Source organism: Drosophila yakuba, chromosome 3R, assembly GCF_016746365.2.
Source record: "Drosophila yakuba strain Tai18E2 chromosome 3R, Prin_Dyak_Tai18E2_2.1, whole genome shotgun sequence".
In the NCBI taxonomy this organism is placed as follows: domain Eukaryota; kingdom Metazoa; phylum Arthropoda; class Insecta; order Diptera; family Drosophilidae; genus Drosophila; species Drosophila yakuba.
In genome coordinates this window covers 20,760,459-20,782,175 of record NC_052530.2, presented here as the reverse complement: position 1 = coordinate 20,782,175, position 21,717 = coordinate 20,760,459, and the positions used below count along the sequence as shown (strand labels likewise).

General features: G+C 43.9%; 3 protein-coding genes across 8 annotated transcripts in view; all 3 read right to left on the bottom strand.

The window, feature by feature from the left end:
* Nucleotides 1–306: 306 nt before the first annotated feature.
* On the bottom strand, nt 307–5,998 carry LOC6537708 (carcinine transporter). 2 transcript variants are annotated; one of them, XM_015192983.3, is made up of 10 exons: nt 4,945–5,998; nt 4,144–4,641; nt 3,973–4,088; nt 3,401–3,563; nt 3,153–3,329; nt 2,937–3,086; nt 2,491–2,715; nt 2,115–2,242; nt 1,602–2,023; nt 307–1,200 (listed from the first exon to the last, which is right to left on the bottom strand). In XM_015192983.3, the coding sequence occupies exons 2-10, from the start codon at nt 4,449–4,451 to the stop codon at nt 1,096–1,098; spliced, it is 1,794 nt and encodes a 597-aa protein (XP_015048469.1). In that variant the 5' UTR covers nt 4,452–4,641; nt 4,945–5,998; the 3' UTR covers nt 307–1,095. The 2 variants fall into 2 exon arrangements, with proteins under 2 accessions (XP_015048469.1, XP_002098253.1); XM_002098217.4 differs by having other exon boundaries at nt 4,144–4,604.
* Nucleotides 5,999–6,738: 740 nt separating this feature from the next.
* On the bottom strand, nt 6,739–8,960 carry LOC120321985 (fork head domain-containing protein crocodile-like). Its single transcript, XM_039376435.2, has one exon. It carries the CDS (start codon nt 8,958–8,960, stop codon nt 8,598–8,600), a length of 363 nt encoding a protein of 120 aa, XP_039232369.1. The 3' UTR covers nt 6,739–8,597.
* A 51-nt stretch (nt 8,961–9,011) lies between these two features.
* Nucleotides 9,012–21,717, bottom strand: part of LOC6537706 (sterile alpha motif domain-containing protein 5) — a 155,442-nt gene continuing 142,736 nt past the window's right edge. For 2 of the 5 annotated variants that reach the window (XM_039376427.2, XM_002098215.4), the window contains 11 exons: nt 21,449–21,505; nt 18,272–18,329; nt 17,482–17,711; nt 15,284–15,447; nt 13,587–13,668; nt 12,728–12,949; nt 11,564–11,756; nt 10,409–10,554; nt 10,028–10,293; nt 9,831–9,952; nt 9,012–9,454 (listed from right to left, as the gene is read on the bottom strand). In XM_039376427.2, coding sequence (XP_039232361.1) covers nt 9,012–9,454; nt 9,831–9,952; nt 10,028–10,293; nt 10,409–10,554; nt 11,564–11,756; nt 12,728–12,949; nt 13,587–13,668; nt 15,284–15,447; nt 17,482–17,711; nt 18,272–18,329; nt 21,449–21,505 — 1,983 coding nt within the window. Of the gene's footprint in view, nt 9,476–9,830; nt 9,953–10,027; nt 10,294–10,408; nt 10,555–11,563; nt 11,757–12,727; nt 12,950–13,586; nt 13,669–15,283; nt 15,448–17,481; nt 17,712–18,271; nt 18,330–21,448; nt 21,506–21,717 lie in introns of all 5 variants that reach the window. The other 3 variants (XM_039376426.2, XM_039376428.2, XM_039376429.2) reach the window with 3 other exon arrangements.

The window sequence follows — 21,717 nt, the reverse complement described above, 5'->3', positions numbered from 1 at the left end:
ACTCGGAGTGGGAGTAGCTTCTTGCCCGGACCAAGACCAAGACCCAGACCAAGACCACGACCAAGATTCAGTCTCCGCCTGAGACGTTGGCACATCAGCGCGCCACATTGGCAAATAAATCATAATAAATAACTTGAAAAACGAAACACCTTTGCGCACAAAAGTTGCACGTCCTGTTTCTGGCAAGCCGTACGAGTAAAAGTTTTTACCGGGGCAGAGATGGTTAGTTCAAGGAGGGCTATATCAGTCTGCTGGAGGAGGTTTAACTTGCCAAATGCAGCGAAAAGTTGTGATAATATAGAGAGATTTAAGTGGCAGAACTTGCATGCTACAAACATTATTTATTATATACATTAAAGGGGGATTTTGAAGGAAAACAATATATTATTTAAATATTTATAAATCTTGTATGTTAGGGATTTTACTCATATGCAAATATACCTGTAGTAAGCTAACACATTTGTCCTAATTAAGTTACTTTTTTTGAATTATTTCCAGCCGTTTTTAAGTGCATTCCCACGTCGGCTTATCCTTGCCCTTCATTTCAATACATTGTATTTCTCCCGTTTCCGCTGTCAGTTGGTTTCGGTGTTAGTGGCTGCTTACAGTTTAGCACTTGGCCAACTTCCAGTGCGAAAGGGACAGACGAGGGCCAGGGCTCAATTCCTGCAACTGGTGATAAAAATTGATACATAACTTGCATAAATCAGGCGCCTGCCACGCATTACGCATACGCCATGTGTGCGGTGCTGGCTGTGTGCTGGTGGCGCGTCATTTATTAAATTAGCCACAGCATTAGCCACCCCAGGTAATTTGTAAATTTCTGACAGATGCGCTGATAAACTCATTGCCGGGATTTCTTTGTGCGCCGATGGTCGGGCGCGTACGGGTGATTTGTGATTTATACGGGTCTTATTACGGCCGCCTACATAACAATACTTTATTCGCAATACTTGGGGCCAAACTTAACGTAACATCACAAGGGGCGCGTGAGTGGTGAACGGGAATGGCAACGGGAATCGATTGCCGGCGAGCACTTCGATGGAGTTCGCAGGTCTCGTGGATACGGATTCCGGGATTCGGGGATTCAGGGATTCAGGGCGCCGTCTCCGAGCGTCTGAGCCTGGTTAACTCCGGATGGGATGACAGCATGTCGTCCTTCTCCGCCGCCGGCGGCGGTTTCGGCAGACTGAAGAATTTCTGTAAATTAAATTTGTGAAAAATGAAATTAGGCTACGGCTGCTTTGCATAATTTAGATTATAAATTAGATGTGCCAGCAAAACTCCAGCGTGGCTCATTGCTCATGAAGCGGAAGAAGGTTGAAGAACTCTTGCCACTTTGGAGAAAGTAATTACAGAGAAATTGCCTGGCTGATTTTCATATTTTGTTGCACGTTTGCTAAAGAGATTTCTAAACTTGCTTATACCTGAATTCTAAGATAAATTCATTCATAATAATTTCGAAAGAATTCTTTAAAATATCTGATATGTACCATAATATTTTCTGATTTAAAAAAGGACACACTCGTTCGATTTATATCCCAATTGGCCAGTTTTACAGCCGGGCAAACAGCAAAAACTCGACCCAGATTGCCACTCACATCGTGTTTGCCAAAGTGACCCGCCTCCTCCATGGTGTCCGGCAGCTTCTTGTGCAGAGTCTCCGGCAGGAAGAGGGCCCCAATGCCGCCCAGCAGGAAGAGGATGCCCAGGATGTAGTACGGTGCCCGGATGTCCACGGTGGTGCCCAGATAGACCAGGTACGGGGCCAGCACTCCGATGGCGTTGGCCAGAATGGTGCCCAATGCCACGCCAGTCTGACGCATGCACGTGGGATAGATCTCCAGGCACTGCAGATTCACGGTGAAGAAGGTGAGGGCGTTGAGGAACTTGATGAACGTGGCCAGGTAGATCATCAGGTTCTCGTACCGCTCGTCGGTCGAATACACAATGATGGGCAGGCAGGTGACGAACGAGATGAGGAAGGACACGGAGTTGGTGAACCGTCTGCCGTACGTATCGCCTGGTAGAAATTGGAAAAGAGTGGGTAAGAGGACCCATCGCCGTTGATGGACTGCTCCAATCAGCGTGGCGTCACACCTCGCAGCACTCACCCATATAACGGCCCACAACGTAGGCGGGGATTTCCACAATGCTCTGGAACAAAAAGTTCAGGAACGGATTGCCCGCCATGCGGGAGCTGAAGAGCACCAGCGTGAAATAGGAGACGGCCACCACGCACCTGAAATAGAAGTGAATCAGCAGTTAGAGATGCAAATTGCTGTCGGTGTGAAGTGCCAAATGCAGTTGGAAAAATCATTGAAATATTAACATTTTTATAAAATAGATGTTTAGTATTCTTTGGACTCACTAGACTCACTATAAGATATTCGAAATTAAACAACTTTTCTTATAAACCCACTACATCTATATCTTTCTAAGTGAGTTTTTAGTTCAAACATTTTCGCGCAGTCTATCGACATTCCTCACCAGCTGAAACCCATGATGGTAGTGTTGCGTGCCAGCCGCCAGCCAGCGAAGAGCGATGCGATGCCGTAGGTGACGTCCTGCTTGTCCCGACTGTAGATCTCCGCCAATTCCTTCTCGGTCATGTCGAAGCGATGTCCGTTAATTTTGGCTATCTTCTGCAGTTGCACAATGGCCTCGCGGAAGCGCTGTTTGCTAATCAACCAACGCGGCGATTCGATGACGTATCTGCAGGAAATTAAAGATTTGGCAGTTTCAGGAAGGATGAATATAGGGACTTTGCTTTTACAGAATACAGAGTGATGTATTTCGTAAGGGATGGAATTGCTTTATGTTCACTGGGGGGAACTTTCTAACTACTACATTGACCAACTTAAGAAACAATTAGTGTCACGGCAGAAACTTGGAAGATGATTAGAGCTTCGTGGGGCTATTGCTGCGTGACTTACTTGGAAAAAAGCAGGACCATCGCTGTGGGTATCGAGGTGAGCCACATGAAGGAGTCCCAGTGGCGCAGCCACCAGTAGAGCAGTGGCATTAGGGTGGTGCCAATGGACCAGCCGCAGCTTTGGAAGAAGGCAATTCGACTCCTGTCCTCCCTGGATACAAAATGGAGTGGGTGCATCAGCAATAAAAGTTGGACACAAAACTTTGGCGAAACTTACTCCCGCGAGATTTCCATGCCGATAATTTGCGGCGATTGGAAGAGGCTGTTCACGGTGAGGCCCACGATGCCGGACATGATGAGGAACCACGTGTACGAGCTGGTGCACATGATGGACCCAAGGCGTCCCAGGGAGCAGAAGACCACGCTGATATAGTACACAAACCTGCGACCGTAGCTGCGGCCAAGTGGACAAATTCAATTACCGGCGCTGCCATAACTTAGTTAGGTGGAAGTCGCGCTACTTACGAGTCGCCCATTTGTCCCAATATAAATGAGCCGGCCACCTCCGTCACACGACCCACAACGAACACATTTGTCACGAACAAATCCTTGGCGCACACCCAGTTGTGGTCCGTGGGGATGGTGCTCTCGTACCAGGTCTTGTCGTAACTCCAGCCATTCTGGCAGGCTGAAAGGACATGTGGGAGTGGAAGTGGGAGTGGTTCGAAATGAGGACTGGGTCGTAAAATGCATTCGAGTGCAAAGTTGCAAATATTTATAAGAAGACGGCAGTGGGAGCAGCCAAATGCCAAGTAATTTCACCACTAATCCGGCAAACGTATGTATTTGCTTTCTCTTAAAAAGTTGTTTGATGGAAAATGGTTGGCTCGTTAAATATTTGGCAATAAGCCCAGCACTTGATGAGGTTTCACAGAAAGTTAACACAAATAAATAAGTGCATATGGTGGGAATAAAAACGCCACATGATATGGTAAGATATGGCTTCTAAAATTCGGGCGCAAAATCAACTTGACTATAACTCTTGAAGAACTCTTATCGTAAATGGTTAGCATCTTCATAAGAAAAATGGAACTCACTTTCTGTTGTTTTTGTCCGATTGCCATTCCAAGCTGACCAGTCCGTGATCTCGGAGAAGTTCATTTGAAACATTTCACAGTTGCTGAACGTCTCCCTTCCTCGGTTGTCAGCCTGTCTATTCCAAAACATGATTCAGTTTATTGAACTTGGATGGCTACATTCCCACTTACTTGGGCAGGGTGATGTCCCGCCACTCCTCCAGTGAAAAGTTGGTGTTTTCCCTGCCTGGCACTGTGCACCAGTGATCGGGTATATTGAGGGCCAGGATGATATTCATGTAGATCATGGCACCGCTGAAGGCCAAACCGCCGACAAATACAAAATTGTATAGGGTTTGATAGCGCCCATGGTTGCCAGCCTTTTCCATCAGAGCCTGGAAGGGATCGTTGAACTCCGAGTCGTCCACGTCCATTTGGGAAAAGTGTCCCGAGACTTGGGAGGCCTTGCGGCTGTTCGCCTGTTCCTTCTTGTCTCTCATTTTGCACTACCAGTGCTCCCAGTGGCTGTGCCGTAGTCCCCAGTCAGTCGAAGGGCCAGATAAGCGTACTTATCTTTATGGCATCTGGGGCACAGAATTCAGCTCGGATGCGGAGATTGCTAGGCAATTAGCTAAGGCAGATTGCCGGAGCTTCTAACAACGCCAGTTGGCGCCAAAACGTTGTTAAAATCTTCAAATTATGAATATAAAATCACATTGAGGCATATACGATTTGCTTGTTTGGGCGGCATAAAATCATTCTTGATTATATGATGCTCAAAAATTGCAGCCAGAATATCTTCTTGATGGATGTTTTTGCAAACTGGCAGAAATTGTATTTACTTTATAGATGCCACAAAACATTTTATTGATTTATTTGCTAATTAAGTTTTATCTTTTTACCGATGAAATTTACTAATTTGATCACTTCCTCTTCTTTATTTTAATAAACATATTTACAATAGCAAATATAATTTCTTATTATTTCACTTACCACTTTTTTGGATTGTGAGCACAAAAACTGAGATGTATTCAATAGGTTTTCTTAAAACTGATTTTCCTTAAACTTTGGGTTTTGAAACTTTTGATATTAATTAAATTTAATTTAATGAGTATAGGCACATTAAAGAAATCATCCCAATCTGAGGGAAATTTGGAAATATAAACGGATTTTGCCACTTTTATTGCACTTTTCACATCCCGTCACAAAACGGCGAATCTTTGGATTAGGACGTCTGCGAGAGCTCATCAACTGTGGCCAACACGCGATGGTGCTGTTCTGAGTGCTCAAACGGTTGTGGGTCGACTTATCAGTCCAAAACGGGCATTATAAAACTACGAACTACTGATAAGAGGACGTCTATCTGATTTACACCAATGTGTACAACCATTGCGAGAGCCGGGCGCTCTCAACCTGTCCAAAATGTGTCTGAAGTCGACGGCTTCCCCGTTGAGCAGGTTATGTTTTTTATTCACAGGGCTCGCGAATCTAATCACCTTTCTCCGCCGCCACTGATAAGGGCATTGTGGGTCATTATGCTAATCGGTTGGACAGCAAAACAAACGGTTAATTGGGATCTAATGAGTCCGGTGATTTGCGCAATATGTCGTTGGTCGTAAAAGTGTTTACATTTCGATTGCAGTCAGTTTTACATATAAGGAAACTAATTTCATTGATATGGGGCCTCCCGGCGATTGCAGATGCAATTTCATCTTTATAGAGGCCATAAGCCGGTAGTCCAGCGAGAACGTAAGTCTCTCAGCAGATAAGATAGACCCAAGACATTTGCATTCGAGAACCACAAATATTTCGGAGACTAGACAAAGCAAAGACACACGGCTATGGCTTCGAAATAAGCCCGATTAGAATCTTTTGATATACGGCCATTTAAGACACTCCCACTGCACTTGCACTTTGACGTTGGGTTTTTATCTAGAATTTGTATTTTATACTTTTTCCATTGTTTCTATTTGCTTATTGGATTAAACAAACGATTATCTTGGCGCTCGTTTTGAGCTGCTGCCGCATTTGAGTTTCGTTTGTGACTGAAACTAAGCCGAGAACACGTTGCTGGCAATGAGATAGAGTCCACTTGGCTGGGCTTGTGCAAATGCAATAATATCAATTTTCATATATTCATATACTACTGGCTACTGACTACTGACTACTGGCCGAGCGAAAGACAAAAGCAATTTAACAATTTACTAAAGCACTTAAGCGCAAATTCAGTTCCCGGCCGCCCGACTAGACGCTGTAAAAACTAAGCCAGCGACGACTGTCACTCTATGAATAAACATCATCATCGCCACCATCACCATCATCAACATACAGATAGTATAGATCTGGGATAAGAAGTGGATCTGTAAATTTAATCAGAGCAGCTCTCGTCTGCTGTCGCCGTGTCGCTGTGCTAATCCATTGACTGTCACCGACACCAAAACTAGGCATGTTTATCGGAGCGCGTCGGCGATTTAAGGGTTCCTGGTTTGAAAATCGTTTAGATTTCACAGATCTTGAGTTGGGTTTAGGTGAATAACATTAGCTGGCGAGGCCATTTGCTAAATTTCAATTGCCTGGAACCTAAAGTGTAGTCCAAATTGCTGCTTAAAGCCATTGGGGCGGCCTCTTTTGCCCGATCAAAAGCTGCAAATTATGGGCAACTGGAACCAAGGGTATGGGAAAGTCAATGCCAATAAGAGTCAATGAAAGGTAATGACTTGATATATAAAAATAGTTTCCTTCTAAAAGCTGAAAGCATTCCGACCCGATCCCAATGATAAGACATTCTTACAGTGTTTACTTTTTAGATATGTTCATTTTTATTTAAAGAATTTTATTTTGATTTATGCATAAACATGAATCATCATTTTCCACCGAGTTTTGGTTTTATTTTTGAAAATTTCTTCTAAAATTTACTGAACTCTGAATACTTTAGTTTGCGCTCTCGTTTTACTTTGTGTATTGGAATTTTAATGGTTTTTGTTTCGTTTTGTTTTGTTTTGCAATTGTAATGTGTTGACCTTATGATCGATTTTGTGGCTCCTTGTTAGGTTAAACTTTAATATTGCTTATATATTCTGTCTTTAAATTACATCATTTTACAGTGTTAATTAGAAAATGCTAGCACATGCTGTGTGGATGTGTTCGATTTGTGTTTGCTTCTCATTTCATCTCATCTTGTCTCTAAATATATAAATATTCTTTTGACTTTGTTACAATTTACAGTTGAAACACTTATATGTACGTTGGAGTTAAATTTAAAAAAATTCCTTTAATCCAGTATTTCACATCCTCTTGTCATATATATGTCTTTAATCTTATCTTCGTCTGGCTGTAACACGTGCGATTTGTTTGTTTGTTGTTTAAATTTGATTTAATTTATTTGCGATTAGAGTTAATTGAGTTACAATATGAATATCGATATCTTATGTCACAAATTATGTTCAGGTTTAATTACGTTCTGAGTAGAAGTCAAAGCGTTTTTCGAATAAACTCATTTACATTTTGTCAATTGCTATATTAGAATCATATGCTCTACGCTTAGTTATGCTATTCATTAATATGTATTTTAATCAGTTTTAATTTAAATATGTTATTCGTAGTTGTTGTGCCGTGATAAATATTCGTTCATTTATTTAACTAATTGCTGAAAACTGATTAAAAACATTTGCGCTGCCTGACTAATTTCATTGTCTGCTTTTGATTATCGCTAAATCGCTCATAGTGGATACGTTTTGATATCATCTATAAGAGGCATAATAAATCTTAACTGGATCATTCCATATATATACACACGATCCGGAAACGACACGCTACGATTTGAAAATATTGCTTAGCGTACATTACTTTTGTTTGCTCGATTTGGCAATTTTCGGCATTAATTTATACAAGTTTTTGACGGATTTGCACGATGCATTCATTCCATTTACATTGTCCTTATACGAGTTTAACAAATTAAAATTAGTTTCGAATGGCAGTTGGTGTTCTGTTCCTTCTTATGTTTTCTATTCTTGTTTATAAATATTCTGTTTGGTTGCTAAAATTGAATTGGTCTATTGCTTGCACTCAGTTTAGTGCCTTAAAATAGGAATCAACTTCTATGTGTGTCTGTTATTAAAACGTTGAAAATGAATCTATTTAAAATGCAATTCAAGTTGGACGTTTCACAATATCACGTTGAGAAATATGCATACACAAAGCAATTAAATGGTAATCAAATGGCAAATCATACAAGTCTCATTCAATGCATAGCTTTAAACTAACTAAAATTAGTCAAAATATATAAATATTTTCATTATATCACTAAGTATATAAAATTTCTCCTTTTCTGCAAACTGTGTATGTATATAAGTCTGTAAAGTCTGTATCTATATATAAGTGTTAAATATTTGTGTAAATGCCAACATTATCGGAGGAAGGATTGACTGACTCTGACTATCTCTGCTTGCTATCTCTCTCACCCATAAACACATCCCCCACTATACCGCTCTCTCTCACTTAACTGTCTGTCTATCTCTCTCTATACATACTATACATTTGAACTGAAAGACGCGTGTTGGCCTTTTGTTTTCACTATCGAATCACAGCAATTGAAATACACCTAACTCAACGGGAGACTAAACTAAGAACTTGATGTAGTAAATGGGTTATTGATCCTCCAGTCTGTCGTCCTGATCCTGCAGCAGTTGTGCTCCAACACCGGAAGCTCCTACGCCGCCATTTCCGGTAATGCTACCGCCCGTATTCTTGCGCAGATGATTGCGCAGCATTACCAGATTCCGGTTCAGTGGCAGGTTGCTGGCCATGGAGGAAGATAGGCCGCCGTTGCCGCCGCCGCCGCCGCCGCCGGAGGAGCTTGGTGCATGTGGCAGCGTGTTGCATATATTACCCAGCGGTGCCGAATGAGCGGTGGGCGAGGTGGCGGTGGCCACTCCGTGGGGCGTCAGGGTACCGGTGGTGCCATGACTCATGGTGCCAAGACCAAGGCCAAGACCCAAGCCCATGCCCATGCCCGAGCCCACGCCCAGCAGCAGCTCGTGGGCCAGTATGGTGGGCAAATGTTAAGTGCTGCTCTTCAGCGGACCCGACGATAGCGAACTGCTGCTGACCCCCGAATCGCTCGACTTCTCGCTAAGCCCTCCACGCGTGAGCGTATCGTCCGCCATAAGGCCGTTGCCACCGAGAAAGGACTTCTTGCCCAATCGTCCTCCGCCTGGCAGAGTGGTTTTGAACGGATTGTCCTTGCAACGGCGGGCGCTCTCAACGCGCTTCATGATTTCGCTGGAACACTTGGTCACCACGTCGTCCAGGCTGTTCGACTCGTCCGTCGAGTTCACCGCCTGCGTGGGTGTCTGTGAGCTGGGTAGCGGCGATCCCTCGTAGCATCCGGAGTCGCGGGGAAAGTGGCGTCGACCAAAGGGCGAAGCTCCATGCTTCATGTTAATGTTGTTCAGGCGGGCTTCGTCATTTTCCGAGCTGGAACCGGCTATATCCACATCGGAGCCTGTGCGGGCGAAATTTGTAGCTGTGAGTATGCGTGATGTGTGGGTGGGTGTGGTGTTTGGTTCGGGGTTAGAGTAGGTTAGGTTAGGCTCTATCAATTTATGGCTTATTCAAGCAATGATTCACAGAAAAGGGCGAACGAAAGTGTTACTAGTTGCAACTGTTTTACAAAACCGTGTTTATGGCTACATAAAACTTATCAAGTGTTGTTTAGTACCTGATAAAAACTACATTGTACGTCATATAGGTCTAATAAAGCTTAGATTTAAATTGATGCATTTCACAATTCTCCAAAAAAGTTCGCCATTCATAGAAATCGTTGCATAAAATGAGCCAGAGGTTTAAGGAATTCAAGGTCTCTTGGTGACTGAACTTACATTCAATGTCATGCAGCAGTTGCACAGCCGTCAGCAGCTTGGCGCGATGCTCCTGGTTGAGAATGCCCAGGTAATCCAGGTCGGCGGGCTCCAGTTCCTTGAACAGTTCCAGGTCCTCGTAGCTGCAAATGGAACGATAGGTGAAACAATCCAACAAAAAATATTGTTGGTAAATTTGTTTCATCTACACCACTTACCCGTTGAGCACAAACACGGACGTGTACTCCTTGAGTCCGATGCGAATCAGCAGGTCCTCCACGGAGCAGGGCCCACCATTGTGGCTGCCATTTCCAGAATTGGCCAAACGGGAGCCGGGGGCCAGGGTCTTGCTGCTGGAGTTCTTCATTCGCTGCTCCGGCAGCACCTCCACGTTGATGAACTTGAAGTGGCCCACGCGGCCGTGGCATCGTCCCTTCCAAATGCCCGAGGCGTTCATCGACAGCACATCGATAAGGTCGCCCTTCTGCAGATGGGATGTAAAATTATTAGATTAACGTGCTTCAAGAAATCTTTATAATGGGCAGGGGACTCCTGCCTTTTAATGAAAGTTTCATATTTGCTTGAATTCAGCCACTCACCTTGAATTTGAGCGCCTCCTTGTCGTAGGGATTGGGCAAACTATCCACGAGAGCCTTGGCCTTGCAGATGCAGCTGGCCATCGAGGTGCGATCCTCGGCCGAAATGGAGCTGTGCGGACTGCCAGGACGAACCAGTGCCTGTGTGCCTGTGGTGACGATGCGAGAGGCGGGAAGAGAAGGCTTGATAAATATTTGCCCTGCTTTTTTGGGCCAAAGTTTGTCCTGGCAAATTTCCAATTAATGCGCCCACAGCCAATTAGCCGCAGGACCCAAGGAATTTACTAGGGACAAACATCCAGCCATGCATGTTCGAAGTCTCACACTCATTCGTTTGGTTAATTAAAAACTTTTCAAATATTTTCACACACACACACAGACAACACACGTACTACATTCACTTGGCCCCGAAAATATTCAAATATGCACTTGAAGTTTCCCATTATTTTTTTGGGAGCTGTTGTTTTCTTTGCGTTGCTTTTGTTTGGATTGCTGGCCAAAGCTTTTGGCTAATCCTTGCTTTGTGTCCTGGCCACATGAAAAATAAAGTATTTTTCCTTGCACTTTTCAAAGTTGCCCACCCAACCACGCACCCATCCAGTTAAGCCGGTGCTCCTGCTCCTGATTCTGCTCCTCGGGTATTGCCTTTTATTTGGCCAAAAGTTTTGTTCATTAAAAAGGAAGCGGTTGCCCTTCATTTAACCACGCCCCCGACATTGCAATCTGCCCCGCCCATCGGCACTTGGCCCATTGGCTCATTGGCCTCCCGAGGGGCTGGCTGGGCAGAGCAGCAAGTGCATTAAAAATTCATTAAGTTGGCAAAATTTGAAGGAGCAACAAAAAACCGCAACAAGAACTACAACTGTTAATAGACCAATATGCAAGCCAGCCAACCAAGGCAGTCTGGGAATTTTTCCATGGCCATCGGGAAGGAAAGGAGCATCCAGCAGACTGGCTGGCTTGCTCCTGCAGCGGGCGAAATCAAAGTCCAAAAACTCTAAATTGCCAGCTCAGACAAAGATACACAGCCAGTCCCGGTTGTGTATCCACAACCCCCGTATCTGTATCCGCATCTCCATTGCTATTCCTATCCCTATCCCTACTATCCGTATATTCGTATATTCGTATATTCGTATATCCGTATACTCGTATACTTACTCGAACCGGATGCGCTGGGCAAACTTTCCACGGAGCTGGCCGAACAGGCGAACGCCTGATCGCTCATGCTGCCACGGTCGGTATTATCTTGGGAATTGCTGAAATCCCTCGACGTATCCTTTGTGGCAACAAAGTTTCGTCCATTCTCATTAAATGCGCCAATTTCCTTTGCCGAGCTACGCATCTCGCCCGACTAACAATCCAATCCAATCCAATCCATAGCAATCCCCAAGCCCAGCCAGGAGTGAAGTGAAAGTTATCCGTAGCCGTATTTTTTCCGTACGTATGTTTTGGGTTGCGTCGTACACGTCGTCGTCGTCATCGTCATCGTTGTGCAATAAATTGCATGTTGAAGGGGAGAGCACCGAAAAAAAAACAAGAACAAGAACAGGAACAGCAGGAAAGTTTTGTTAGTTAAATCATTAAAAAGTTTAAAACGAACATACCAGCAAGTTCAGGCGGTGGAGGAGGTATTAGAGTCTTGACTTTGTCTACACGGAGAATAATTGGTAACACATACTATATTTGTGGCACTGCATTTTACATAACTAGTTTGCTTTATGTACAAAATAATTTTATAAATGTTAAACCTTTATCCGAATTTAGTGCATTTTCTGAATAAAATCATACCATATTGGCTTAGAATATTTGGCAATAGGCACTGACTGCATTAGTTTCTCTGAGCCTTAAGCGGCGATGCTGGACACCAAAACTTTGCTCATATTTTTTTGGCAGGCCTCGTTTCGCCTCGAAAGTTTGGCCGAGATGAACTTTCACTTTTGCAAAGCGCGCTAAAACCGTGCAAGCGGCCATAAAAACTCATTAAACTGGCATTTGCATTTAGAGTGCATGTCGCACCAACGAGTTGTGGTCCAGTCGGGCCATTATGAGGCTTTAGCTTTAGCATTAGCTTTGGCTTTGGCTTTGGCTTTAGCTTTGGCTTTACTGTTGGCTAAGGCCTCGATGAAGCCAATTGCATATGCAAGCAGCCCAAGGGGCTAATTACATTTCGCAGGCCAACATAATGTGTCAACAAAATCTCCGTGGCTGCACGGATGCATCTGCGATGCAGTTGTGTTGTGTCCTCATCCACAAACTCATTCTCCACCTCATCCACCTGCAAATGTGTTTTCCTTTAGCGGCATTAGCGTTTAATTAACTTACATGATGCACCGTGGCCTTTTGGCAAATGGTGTTCGCCTTGCCGTGCGGTAATCCGTTCTTTTTGGCCTTAGCGGCCAGCAGGCTGGGCGGCAGGCATCCGTGATGACCCCTGGTCACTCCGATGTCCTCGTAATCCGACGAGGGACTGGGCGACAGCGATGGTGATTCCCCGATTCCGCCGCTTAGCGTTCGATACCGGGCCGTGCAGTTGTTGGTGCCAATCTGTAAACGGGGTGAGTTGGGAAAGGAGGGCGTAAAGCGGATTGAGTGCGTTTCCATATTAGCCAAGTTAGGGCAAGTCAACTTTGCAAATGAAATGGTCGCCGAACCTCATTCTCATTCTCAACTCCCAGCGCAGCAAATCCAAACCAATAGCATTTGCCGTTCGTATTCCGACAACGTTTAGCTGGCTTAAGTGCCAAACTCCGACTCCGGGAAAACAAGGAAAAAATTCTACTAAAAGCGGCAATGGGACGACGGTGGGACGGTGGGACGGGGAAAAACTTGGCTAAAAAGCTTTTCAAGTTTTGTGTGCGTTCCTCGGTCGCCCGCTCGTTTTTATTGCCCTCTATCTACGTGCATTTCGGCTATCGTCCATTTTCGACCAGACGACATTGGCCAAATGCGAAGTTTGTTTGTCACAAAGAGCACTTAATCAATTTAGACGCATTCAGATGCAGTTGCACAGCGTATCTTCACTTGTAGGAGTTGGAGCAGTAGGAGGATTCGGAGGAGTTGGAGCAATTGATGCAGTTGGAGCAATTGGTGCAGTTGGAGCAGCTGGAGCAGTTGGTGAGGCGACCATAGCTGCAAGTTAAATGAGCCCGATCCAAGTGGAGCTTGGGGTTTCTGCACTTACCGACACCGTACTGAATCTGGAGGTAACGCTTTGCAGGTCTGAGATGGAGCCCGCGTAGTCGCCGCTTTCGCGATCGTGAGATCTGCAAGTATGGTGATTATCAGCAAAGGAATAATTGGAAAGGAGTTCTAAAATATATATTTCTGATGAATTTGTAATCTATGGTCCAGCGAATGCCTTGCCCTTCAACGCAAATGAATTCTCTGTCAATTGATAGCCATATCATCTTGAAGCACCCCTTATAATGGCCAAATAAACTTGAAAATCGAAAACGGCAAACATTTTGACGGCAAACAATAAGCAAAGGAAAGTCGAAGGTGTTGGCCCGAGAGGTTTGGGATGTACATATACACGACCCGAGGTCGAGTGGCAAACAAAGGTCATATAAATAAATACTTGATATCTTTTTTCTTATTTCTTTTACTTGGGCAGATTTTCCTTTTACCATTTTGCTTCAACGCTGTTGAGATTTTTACTTTTGGTTGCCTTTGCTGTTTGTTTTCCACCTTCGTTTTTCCCCATTCTCTTTGCCTTTCGCTCGCAATTCGTGAGAAGAAAAAGTTTTCTTTTCGTTTGGCTCGTTTGTGGCCCCAGCGGCGCACGAGGCGTATAAGTTATTTCAGCAAGTCCTTTTGTATGCGTACGTGTGGAAAACGCAGGCTCTCTTTCCTTGTCCTCCTGCATGTTTTTCCCCCATTTTCACCATTTCCCAGCATCCCAGCATCCCAGGACTACTGTCTACCTAGCTGGCTGATTGAGGAGCTGGCGCTCTGACTTGTGGATTGGCGTTGAAGTAGCAATAATGCCATTTCATTCAAGTGTCCCGGCCTGTCGATGTCTTGCTTTTATTGGATCCGGCATCCCAGATCCAACATCCAACATCCAACATCCAGCGTACAGCATCCAGAATCCATATATATATCAGGAGTGTGGCATGCGTAACAATATGAAATTGATGACTTTCGGTTCGATGCGTTTCGATATGTGTGCCGTCTGCCAGTCAAGCTGGTGTACCTCCTCATTCCTCATTGCTTTCTCCTTTACTCGTTCGTCACTCACTCAGTCAGTCACTAATTCCCTCATTCAAGCTACCATTCATTCATTCGTTCATTGGTTCATTCGCTCATTCAATCGCTTTGCCTGGCTGCAGACCCGTTGATAACCGCACTAATGAAGTGAAGTCTACCCTTTTTCACCGATTTTTTTCTGTCTCTGCCCGTGTCCGTGTGTCTGTAGGTTTTGGGTTTTGAGTTTGGGTTTGGGTTTGGGTTTATGTTTGGGGTGCACCTTTTTCGATTGACAAATAAATACGAGATGCCAGACTTGAGCTGTTTGATTGCTTTCGCCTTGGTCAGCTATTAGTGTTTGCTGGTCGAAAAGCTGGCCAAAAGCTTTGGCCTTTTCACGCCAGACTGCGCTCGTTTGTGGCACAGTTTTATGGTTGAGTGATCCCTACTGCTTTCCAAAAATTTGGTGCCCTTTTGAAGTGCGGAAAAGAAGGGTTCGACCTTTGTATTTGCCATATCATAACTGCTCACTCCAAAAAGCGGCGACGCCGTTTTATTTATTAATGTGCCACCTTCGACGTGTCGGCCCTTTGGCCATAAACTCAACTGCAAATAATAATGGCAATCAACAACCGACCGGCCACTGGACCCACCTACCTTCCCTGATTGAAATGAACTTCCAACACTCACCTGGCGTGCGTTAAGGGTATTATTGTCGGCGGATTTGGCGGCTGCTGCGGCACGATAAGACCTCTACGCGGCGGTCCACGTTGCGGCAATGAAATATCTCCGGCGGATCTTAATGAAATTACGCCCGTGCTCTCGCGGTTGTTCGAGAAGCGCACACGGCCACCCTGCGAAGAGAAAAGTGGAGAGGAGAAGCGTGAGTGAGGGGCATACATACACTGGGGGAAAAACGCCATCTAGAATCGAGAAACGAAACGTTGGATAAGGGAATTAGCATCTAAGATTGTATGCGGTGTAATGGTATTAATGCTATAACTATGTGCTCTAATGAAACTAATTATAGTTTCCTATTCCGATAACTTAATTTAACATACGCTACTTAGTTGCTAAAATAATAATATATATACTATAAATTTTGTCACAGTGCATTCATTTGTAAAAGAGAAAGGAGACAGAGTACGCACAACATGGGGATTAGCATTCAAGTAGAATTTGTCGGCCGCTGTAGAGCAACAAAATTATGAAAAATTAACAAAGTTATAAAACTTTACGAGACCGTGAGAGGGGAGTAGCTGGTTTATTTGTTGTTGCACTGATTTGATGTGCGGATGGTGCCGCTCTCAGCTTGGAATTTTAAATTTTGGGCACACAAATTTGGTTTTCTTTTTCCGTTTTCCTCATTTTTTTTTCCACTTTATTTTGCGTATGTTTGTTTGGCCAGGGAAATTGCAAAGTTTTCCCCGTTTTTAATTTGGGCAATGCAGCAAAGTTTTGGGTGCGCAGGGAGCGTGGAAAAACCTCCAATGCGAATTAGATTTTTTGGTGCTAAAGATTCGTTCGCATTTTGGGTTCGTTTGAATTCGTTTGGATTCGTTTAATTCGCAATATTTGTTGGTATGCAAAGTCTGCTGGAATCGGTTTGACATAGCATACAGCCATATCAAGTGAAACGATTTTGGGTCGCATTTCAGATCAAAGGAGGCTGGACCCAGAACCAAACCAACACAATTCAATTTCAATGCATTATCTCCGGCTACTTCGGCCCGTTAAGCAGCCACAAACGCGAGCTTAACCTTTTTTCGGCAGCCGCAAAAGTTTCGTTTCAATTTTAAACAAATTTCGTGGCCACATCAAAGGGGCCAGCAATGTCGGCAAAGAGGCCCGCAAACACAAAAGGCCTCCCAGAGAGTTCGGGAGCGCTGAGTGATTTCAATTGACTAAGAAAACGAATTCCCCCGATAACTTGCCTAATGCGTTTCGACAAAAGCGCAACTCCCGGAGACGCAGAACTAAAAAAAAAATAAAAATAAAAAAAATCAAGGGGCAAAGAAAATTATGCTAAAGGAAAAGTCTCAAGACGGCGACGTCTTTCGCAGAGTTTTCCATGACGCCCACTCCGCCACAAGAATCAGTCCACAATCGAACTGTAAGAGAGAGTCAAAGTCGAGCAAGTCAACAAGAATTATGCACTTTTTGACTGTCAATAAAAATAAAGTGAGTTCGAGTCGCAGTTTGTCCCGGAGTTATGCACACAGCAAAGGAGCGCAGAAAGGACGAGAAATGCCAAAGGACATGGACATAGAAATCGAAGTGGGTAGAAATCAATGCGCCAGCACAAAAATATATTCAGCGTATAATTTAATAAAGCAAATAGAAGAAAGCCACAAAGCGAAAATCGCTGAGGAAAAACTCAAGCCAAACTCATCGGGGGCAGCCACGAAAATATAAAAAAAATGTATGAACGCGGAAAGGAACTAACTCCCTCACAACATTTTTGGCTGGCAAATTCCGCAGAGAAATCAAAGTGGGTTTCGAGCTAAAAAATTGAAATGGAAGCTGGCATTGGATCGGCTTTGGCCCACGACTCGAAGGAGTACGTCTGGTTACTAGCAGGATCAGGATTAACGGCGTTGCAGGATGCGGCGCATAAATTTCAAATGTGATTGCAACTGCGACAATGTTGCCGCTGCCAATTCTATTTCTCAAGTGGAAGACACAAGCCGCATTGAACGAGTCACCGAAAAAGTGTATAAATGTACGCAAAATCTGTTTGCTTGTGTAATGAAAAATGTTCTAGAGGCAGTTATGACTATGAAAATGAAAATATTACATGTGTATTGTTTTCTAGGGACTTAATTTAATATCTAAACTTAAAGCCTTTCGTAGATTTATTTGAGGAGTGTTTAAAGGATGAGTCTCACCTGAATTGTGGCAGCTGGTCCGCAGTTGAGCCCGGCCATGAGAAAGTCATCGGGATCGCTCTCGTAGGGCGGCTCGTCGTACCAATGACCTTGATGATGCAGCGCACTCACCGCATAATGGGCCGCTGCCCCGCCCCCTCCATTGCCGCCCACTCCGAGGGGCATGCCCAGTCCGGCGATGCCCATGCCACCGCCCGTTCTCAGCGCCTCGTCGTACATGTACGTATCGTCTGCAAGATGGGAATAAACCAAATTTAGCAGCCGCAAAGTAAGGATTATTTTTAAGATTAGTTAGAACCAAAAAAGAAAGGAAACGAAAAAAAACTGGAAGGGAGGAGGAAGTTTGAAAACTTTTTGCGAGCGACCGAAAAATGTGCAGAGCCAGCAGAATGGTTGCAACACAATATTATTATACGCCACGTTGCACACAAAACTTGCAATGCCATTTGCCACATGCTAGCAGCAGAGCAGCAGAGCAAGTTGCTCCGGAGCCCAAAGTCCGGGGCTTATGTACGGATTCTGGTCCGGAAACGGACATAAGATTTTATGCTCGCTTATGCATGCGACGCTCGCCAGACGGGCGGACCAGCCACGCCCACTTTTGGTGCTGCTGCTACTGCGGCTGCCACTGCAGCTGCGAAGGCTGTTGCAACTGAACTTGCAACAGAAGCACTTCAAGTGTAAAATTCCTGGCTGCATACTTTTCGGGGGCAGTCGCCTAGATTTCCCTCCCTCCCTCCTTCCTTCCACCAGTTTTCCTTTATCCTTTTTCGGTGCTGCAGCAACTTACCCATGCGTCCTTCGCCGCGACTCATTTGCAACAGTCCCTGTCGAATATCACGCAGGATCTATTAAAGATGAAACAATGTTGCATTAGTTTATGTGAATTAAATGTTACTCAATATGGGGTTGGGGTATTTCGCAACAAGTGAAACCTATTTTAATCCAGTTTAATCGGCTGGGTGCCAACTTTATATGCACAAAGAGGTATTGCTCGGCGTTCTGACAACTTTTGGGGCACCCTTCGCCATCAGACTACATAGACTTCTATAACCAAATAAAACTTGTCCATATTAAAGTCAACGCCTTCGCTTGGCTTCTTCGCATTCGTATGCATGTTTGCTCCTATTTGGGCAGCACTTTGTCTGCATGCCAAACGTGACTGCTGTGCGAAATGAAAGGACGAAATGTTGTCAACTTGCTTCTGCTGCTACTGCTACTGCTCCTGCTACTGCTACTTCTACTGCTGCTGCTAAGGCTGGCATCTTATTAGCCAAGTCTCGAGCTGAGGCAAAGGCGTTAAAATTACAAAATTCCATTTGAAAACTAAAACAATTTTCCCAGCGCAAGCAGAACTACAAACTACCACACAGAATGCGCTACTTGTTTCTAGTTCCTATTTTTGCTGTATTTGGGCAGCAGGCATGTCTATGTCCTGAGTGTCCTGCAGCATAATGGCATTCTATGTGCGCTGCATACTAATTCCGAGACCATATACGAGCTATACGAGTTGTATATATATATGAAAATGCTTCTGCTGCCGAACCGGAAAGCGAAAAGCATGCCAGGGCCGTCAAACAAACAGCAAACGATGAAAATAGCGAACATAGAGACACACTTGGCAATAAAAGCGGGACGCTGAAAAATTAGCTAAAAGCTTTTTTGGCCAGTCACATTAAAAATGCATTCAAATGGTAGTGGGTTTGCTTTTTTTTTTTGGTCTGTTATATGGTCCACTCCCACACAATTGGTTAGATGTAGATGCTTTCGCTGCCAAATTGAAATTTACGTGGCCAAGAAGACACTGCCACATGTCTTACAATTCTAATCACATCTGAGGTCTTGGGGGACGCCTGCTTAATTGCCTGGCCAAATGCAAAGACCCCAAAAATGGGGAAAAAAAAAGGAATGGAACGCAACTTCGAGCCCTCCCCCATCTCTTATCATAAATATTTCATGTTGCTCCGCACACACACACATAAACACACTTACACAGAGAAGAGCAGCAGTTTCTTTTCCAGAGCAGCCATTCCTGGCCAAATGGAAAACAAGGCCTGAACGGCAGAGGCTGCTTTCCATGTGGGGGCTGGGCTGCTGCAAAAACAGCAATTACAATTAGACAAACAGCATGTTGTTTGCACAAGTTAAGCAGCAGTAGCATCAGCACTAACAACAATAACAATGTGACACCCCAGAACCCCCAGCCTCCCAGCCATCCAAAAAGGATCTAGTATATTCGTGTATATAGCGCAGTACCCCCAACTCTTGTGTGCTTTTCATTTATGCACAAAAATTATTGCCCTTGCTTAGGAGCACACATTTTGCTGGACTGGCAAACAGTCGACAAATTGTCGTGCAGCAACGCAATTTGCGTGAGTTCACTGGAAAAAAAGCTTTTGATTACTATAAAGTAGCCCAGCATCAATTGAAAACATCTGCTTTCTAGTTTCCAAAGTTGTCCCATGAAATATATACCATAACCTTATATAGATAATGGTTTTCCCCCAGTGTAAGTGTGCTTTCGAGTTCTCATCAGTATGCTGTGCATCCATCATTGAGCCCGATAACTGGCATAATTAACTAGCATGCTGCTGCCAAGTTGATGGAAGATGTGCAGTACTGTGTGGTAATGATTTGCCTAATCGATTTCGGTTTTAAGCCGAAAGAAAAGTCTCAGCTCTCTTGCAAAATCTGTGTGCCTACGCTATCCATCAGCCTGGAGTATCAAGCAATCAACATGAAATATTTTGCTCGGCTTTCACATTTAATTCTCTTGGCATATAAATAAATAAGTTACTCTCTTTCGGCGACACGCCCATTTGTTTTTATCATGTCCTTCGTTTGGACAACGCTTTTAAGTGTGGAAAGTAATATATATATTTTTTTTTTTTTGCATTTTATGACAGAACAAAGTTTATCATTCGCCACGTTGCACTTCATTGTTTTTGTTGCCTGCTTTTGGGGTGCGCCAGTTTGTGAGCACGTGTTGGTGTGTATCTGTGTGCTTAACATTTTGTCTGCGTCTGTTTTGCATGTTTGCTCGCAACTCACACACACATACCCACACACACTCACACACTGGCACACTCACATTCATTTGGTAGCTGGAGCTTTTGGCCTGGTCTTCGGGCTTTTATGCCTTGGAATAATTGCTGTTTTTATATCAAATATTTTTAATAGCTTTTTTAATTGGCTTGTCCATATAGAAGTCGTAGCATTTATACATTGCGAAAACAAATTCGGGTGCAAACAGTGCGTGCTGCAACCATAAGTTGCTCGAGTTTATGTCTCATAATTAAGCGAAATTTTATGAATGGATTTTCCATAATAATACGAAAAGAATATCAAGCAGTTTTATTGGAGCGTGTAAGCTTTTATAAACATTCGTCGGCTTGGTTTACCTTAATGATTTTAATGAATATTGCGGTCTGGTTTTATGCCAATAGAACTCTTCAGACTTGAAATTACACCTATGATTTATTTGTTAAAGTTGTATATATACATCTGACTTGAAAGCAAACTTACAAATACGAAACGCACCTTTGGCTGCAGGGCACCAAAAAAGCAAGAGAAGCAGGAAAGGCAAGCAAAACCTTTGGCCTGTGCAATTGCAACTGTTTCTTCCATTTGTGTGTTTAATGCATGCAAATATAAGGCTACGGAATCTGTGAAATTAATAGTGCAGCCTGGCCTGCACTTGTCTGTGCTGCTAACAATTTGAGTCGACCCTCGGGCTGCGAGTGTTTTATGTTTATTTAATTTGTGAAAAGTGCCCAAAACAAATATGCTTGATTTATCCCTGGCCACTGCACATGTTTGCCATATGCATTTATCAATTTCGCCATAGACATCTTGAAGGCATAAATCTTTGCCTTGTGGTCACCGGATATTTGGTTATCTGAATATCTGAATTTTGATATCTGGATGTATGGATATATAGATATGTGGATATGTTCATGTCACTTACCTCCTCGTGTTCACGTTGAAATTTTTCCTTTTTCCGCATGGCCTCTTGTACTTTCAACTGCAATTGGAAAATGGTTTGTTAGCTCCGGTCGTTTGCTGAGTGACTTTGTTTATTTATGAATGTGGCAACTAATTTCTTTGCTAACGAAAATTTAAAGTCTACTCTTTTGCGCTGCAAATGGAAAAGGGGCGCACTCGAATTTGGGGGGATGTTTGGTAATGCATTATGCATTTGCTAACTATTGTTGCAGTTGCTGTTGCTTCAGGTGT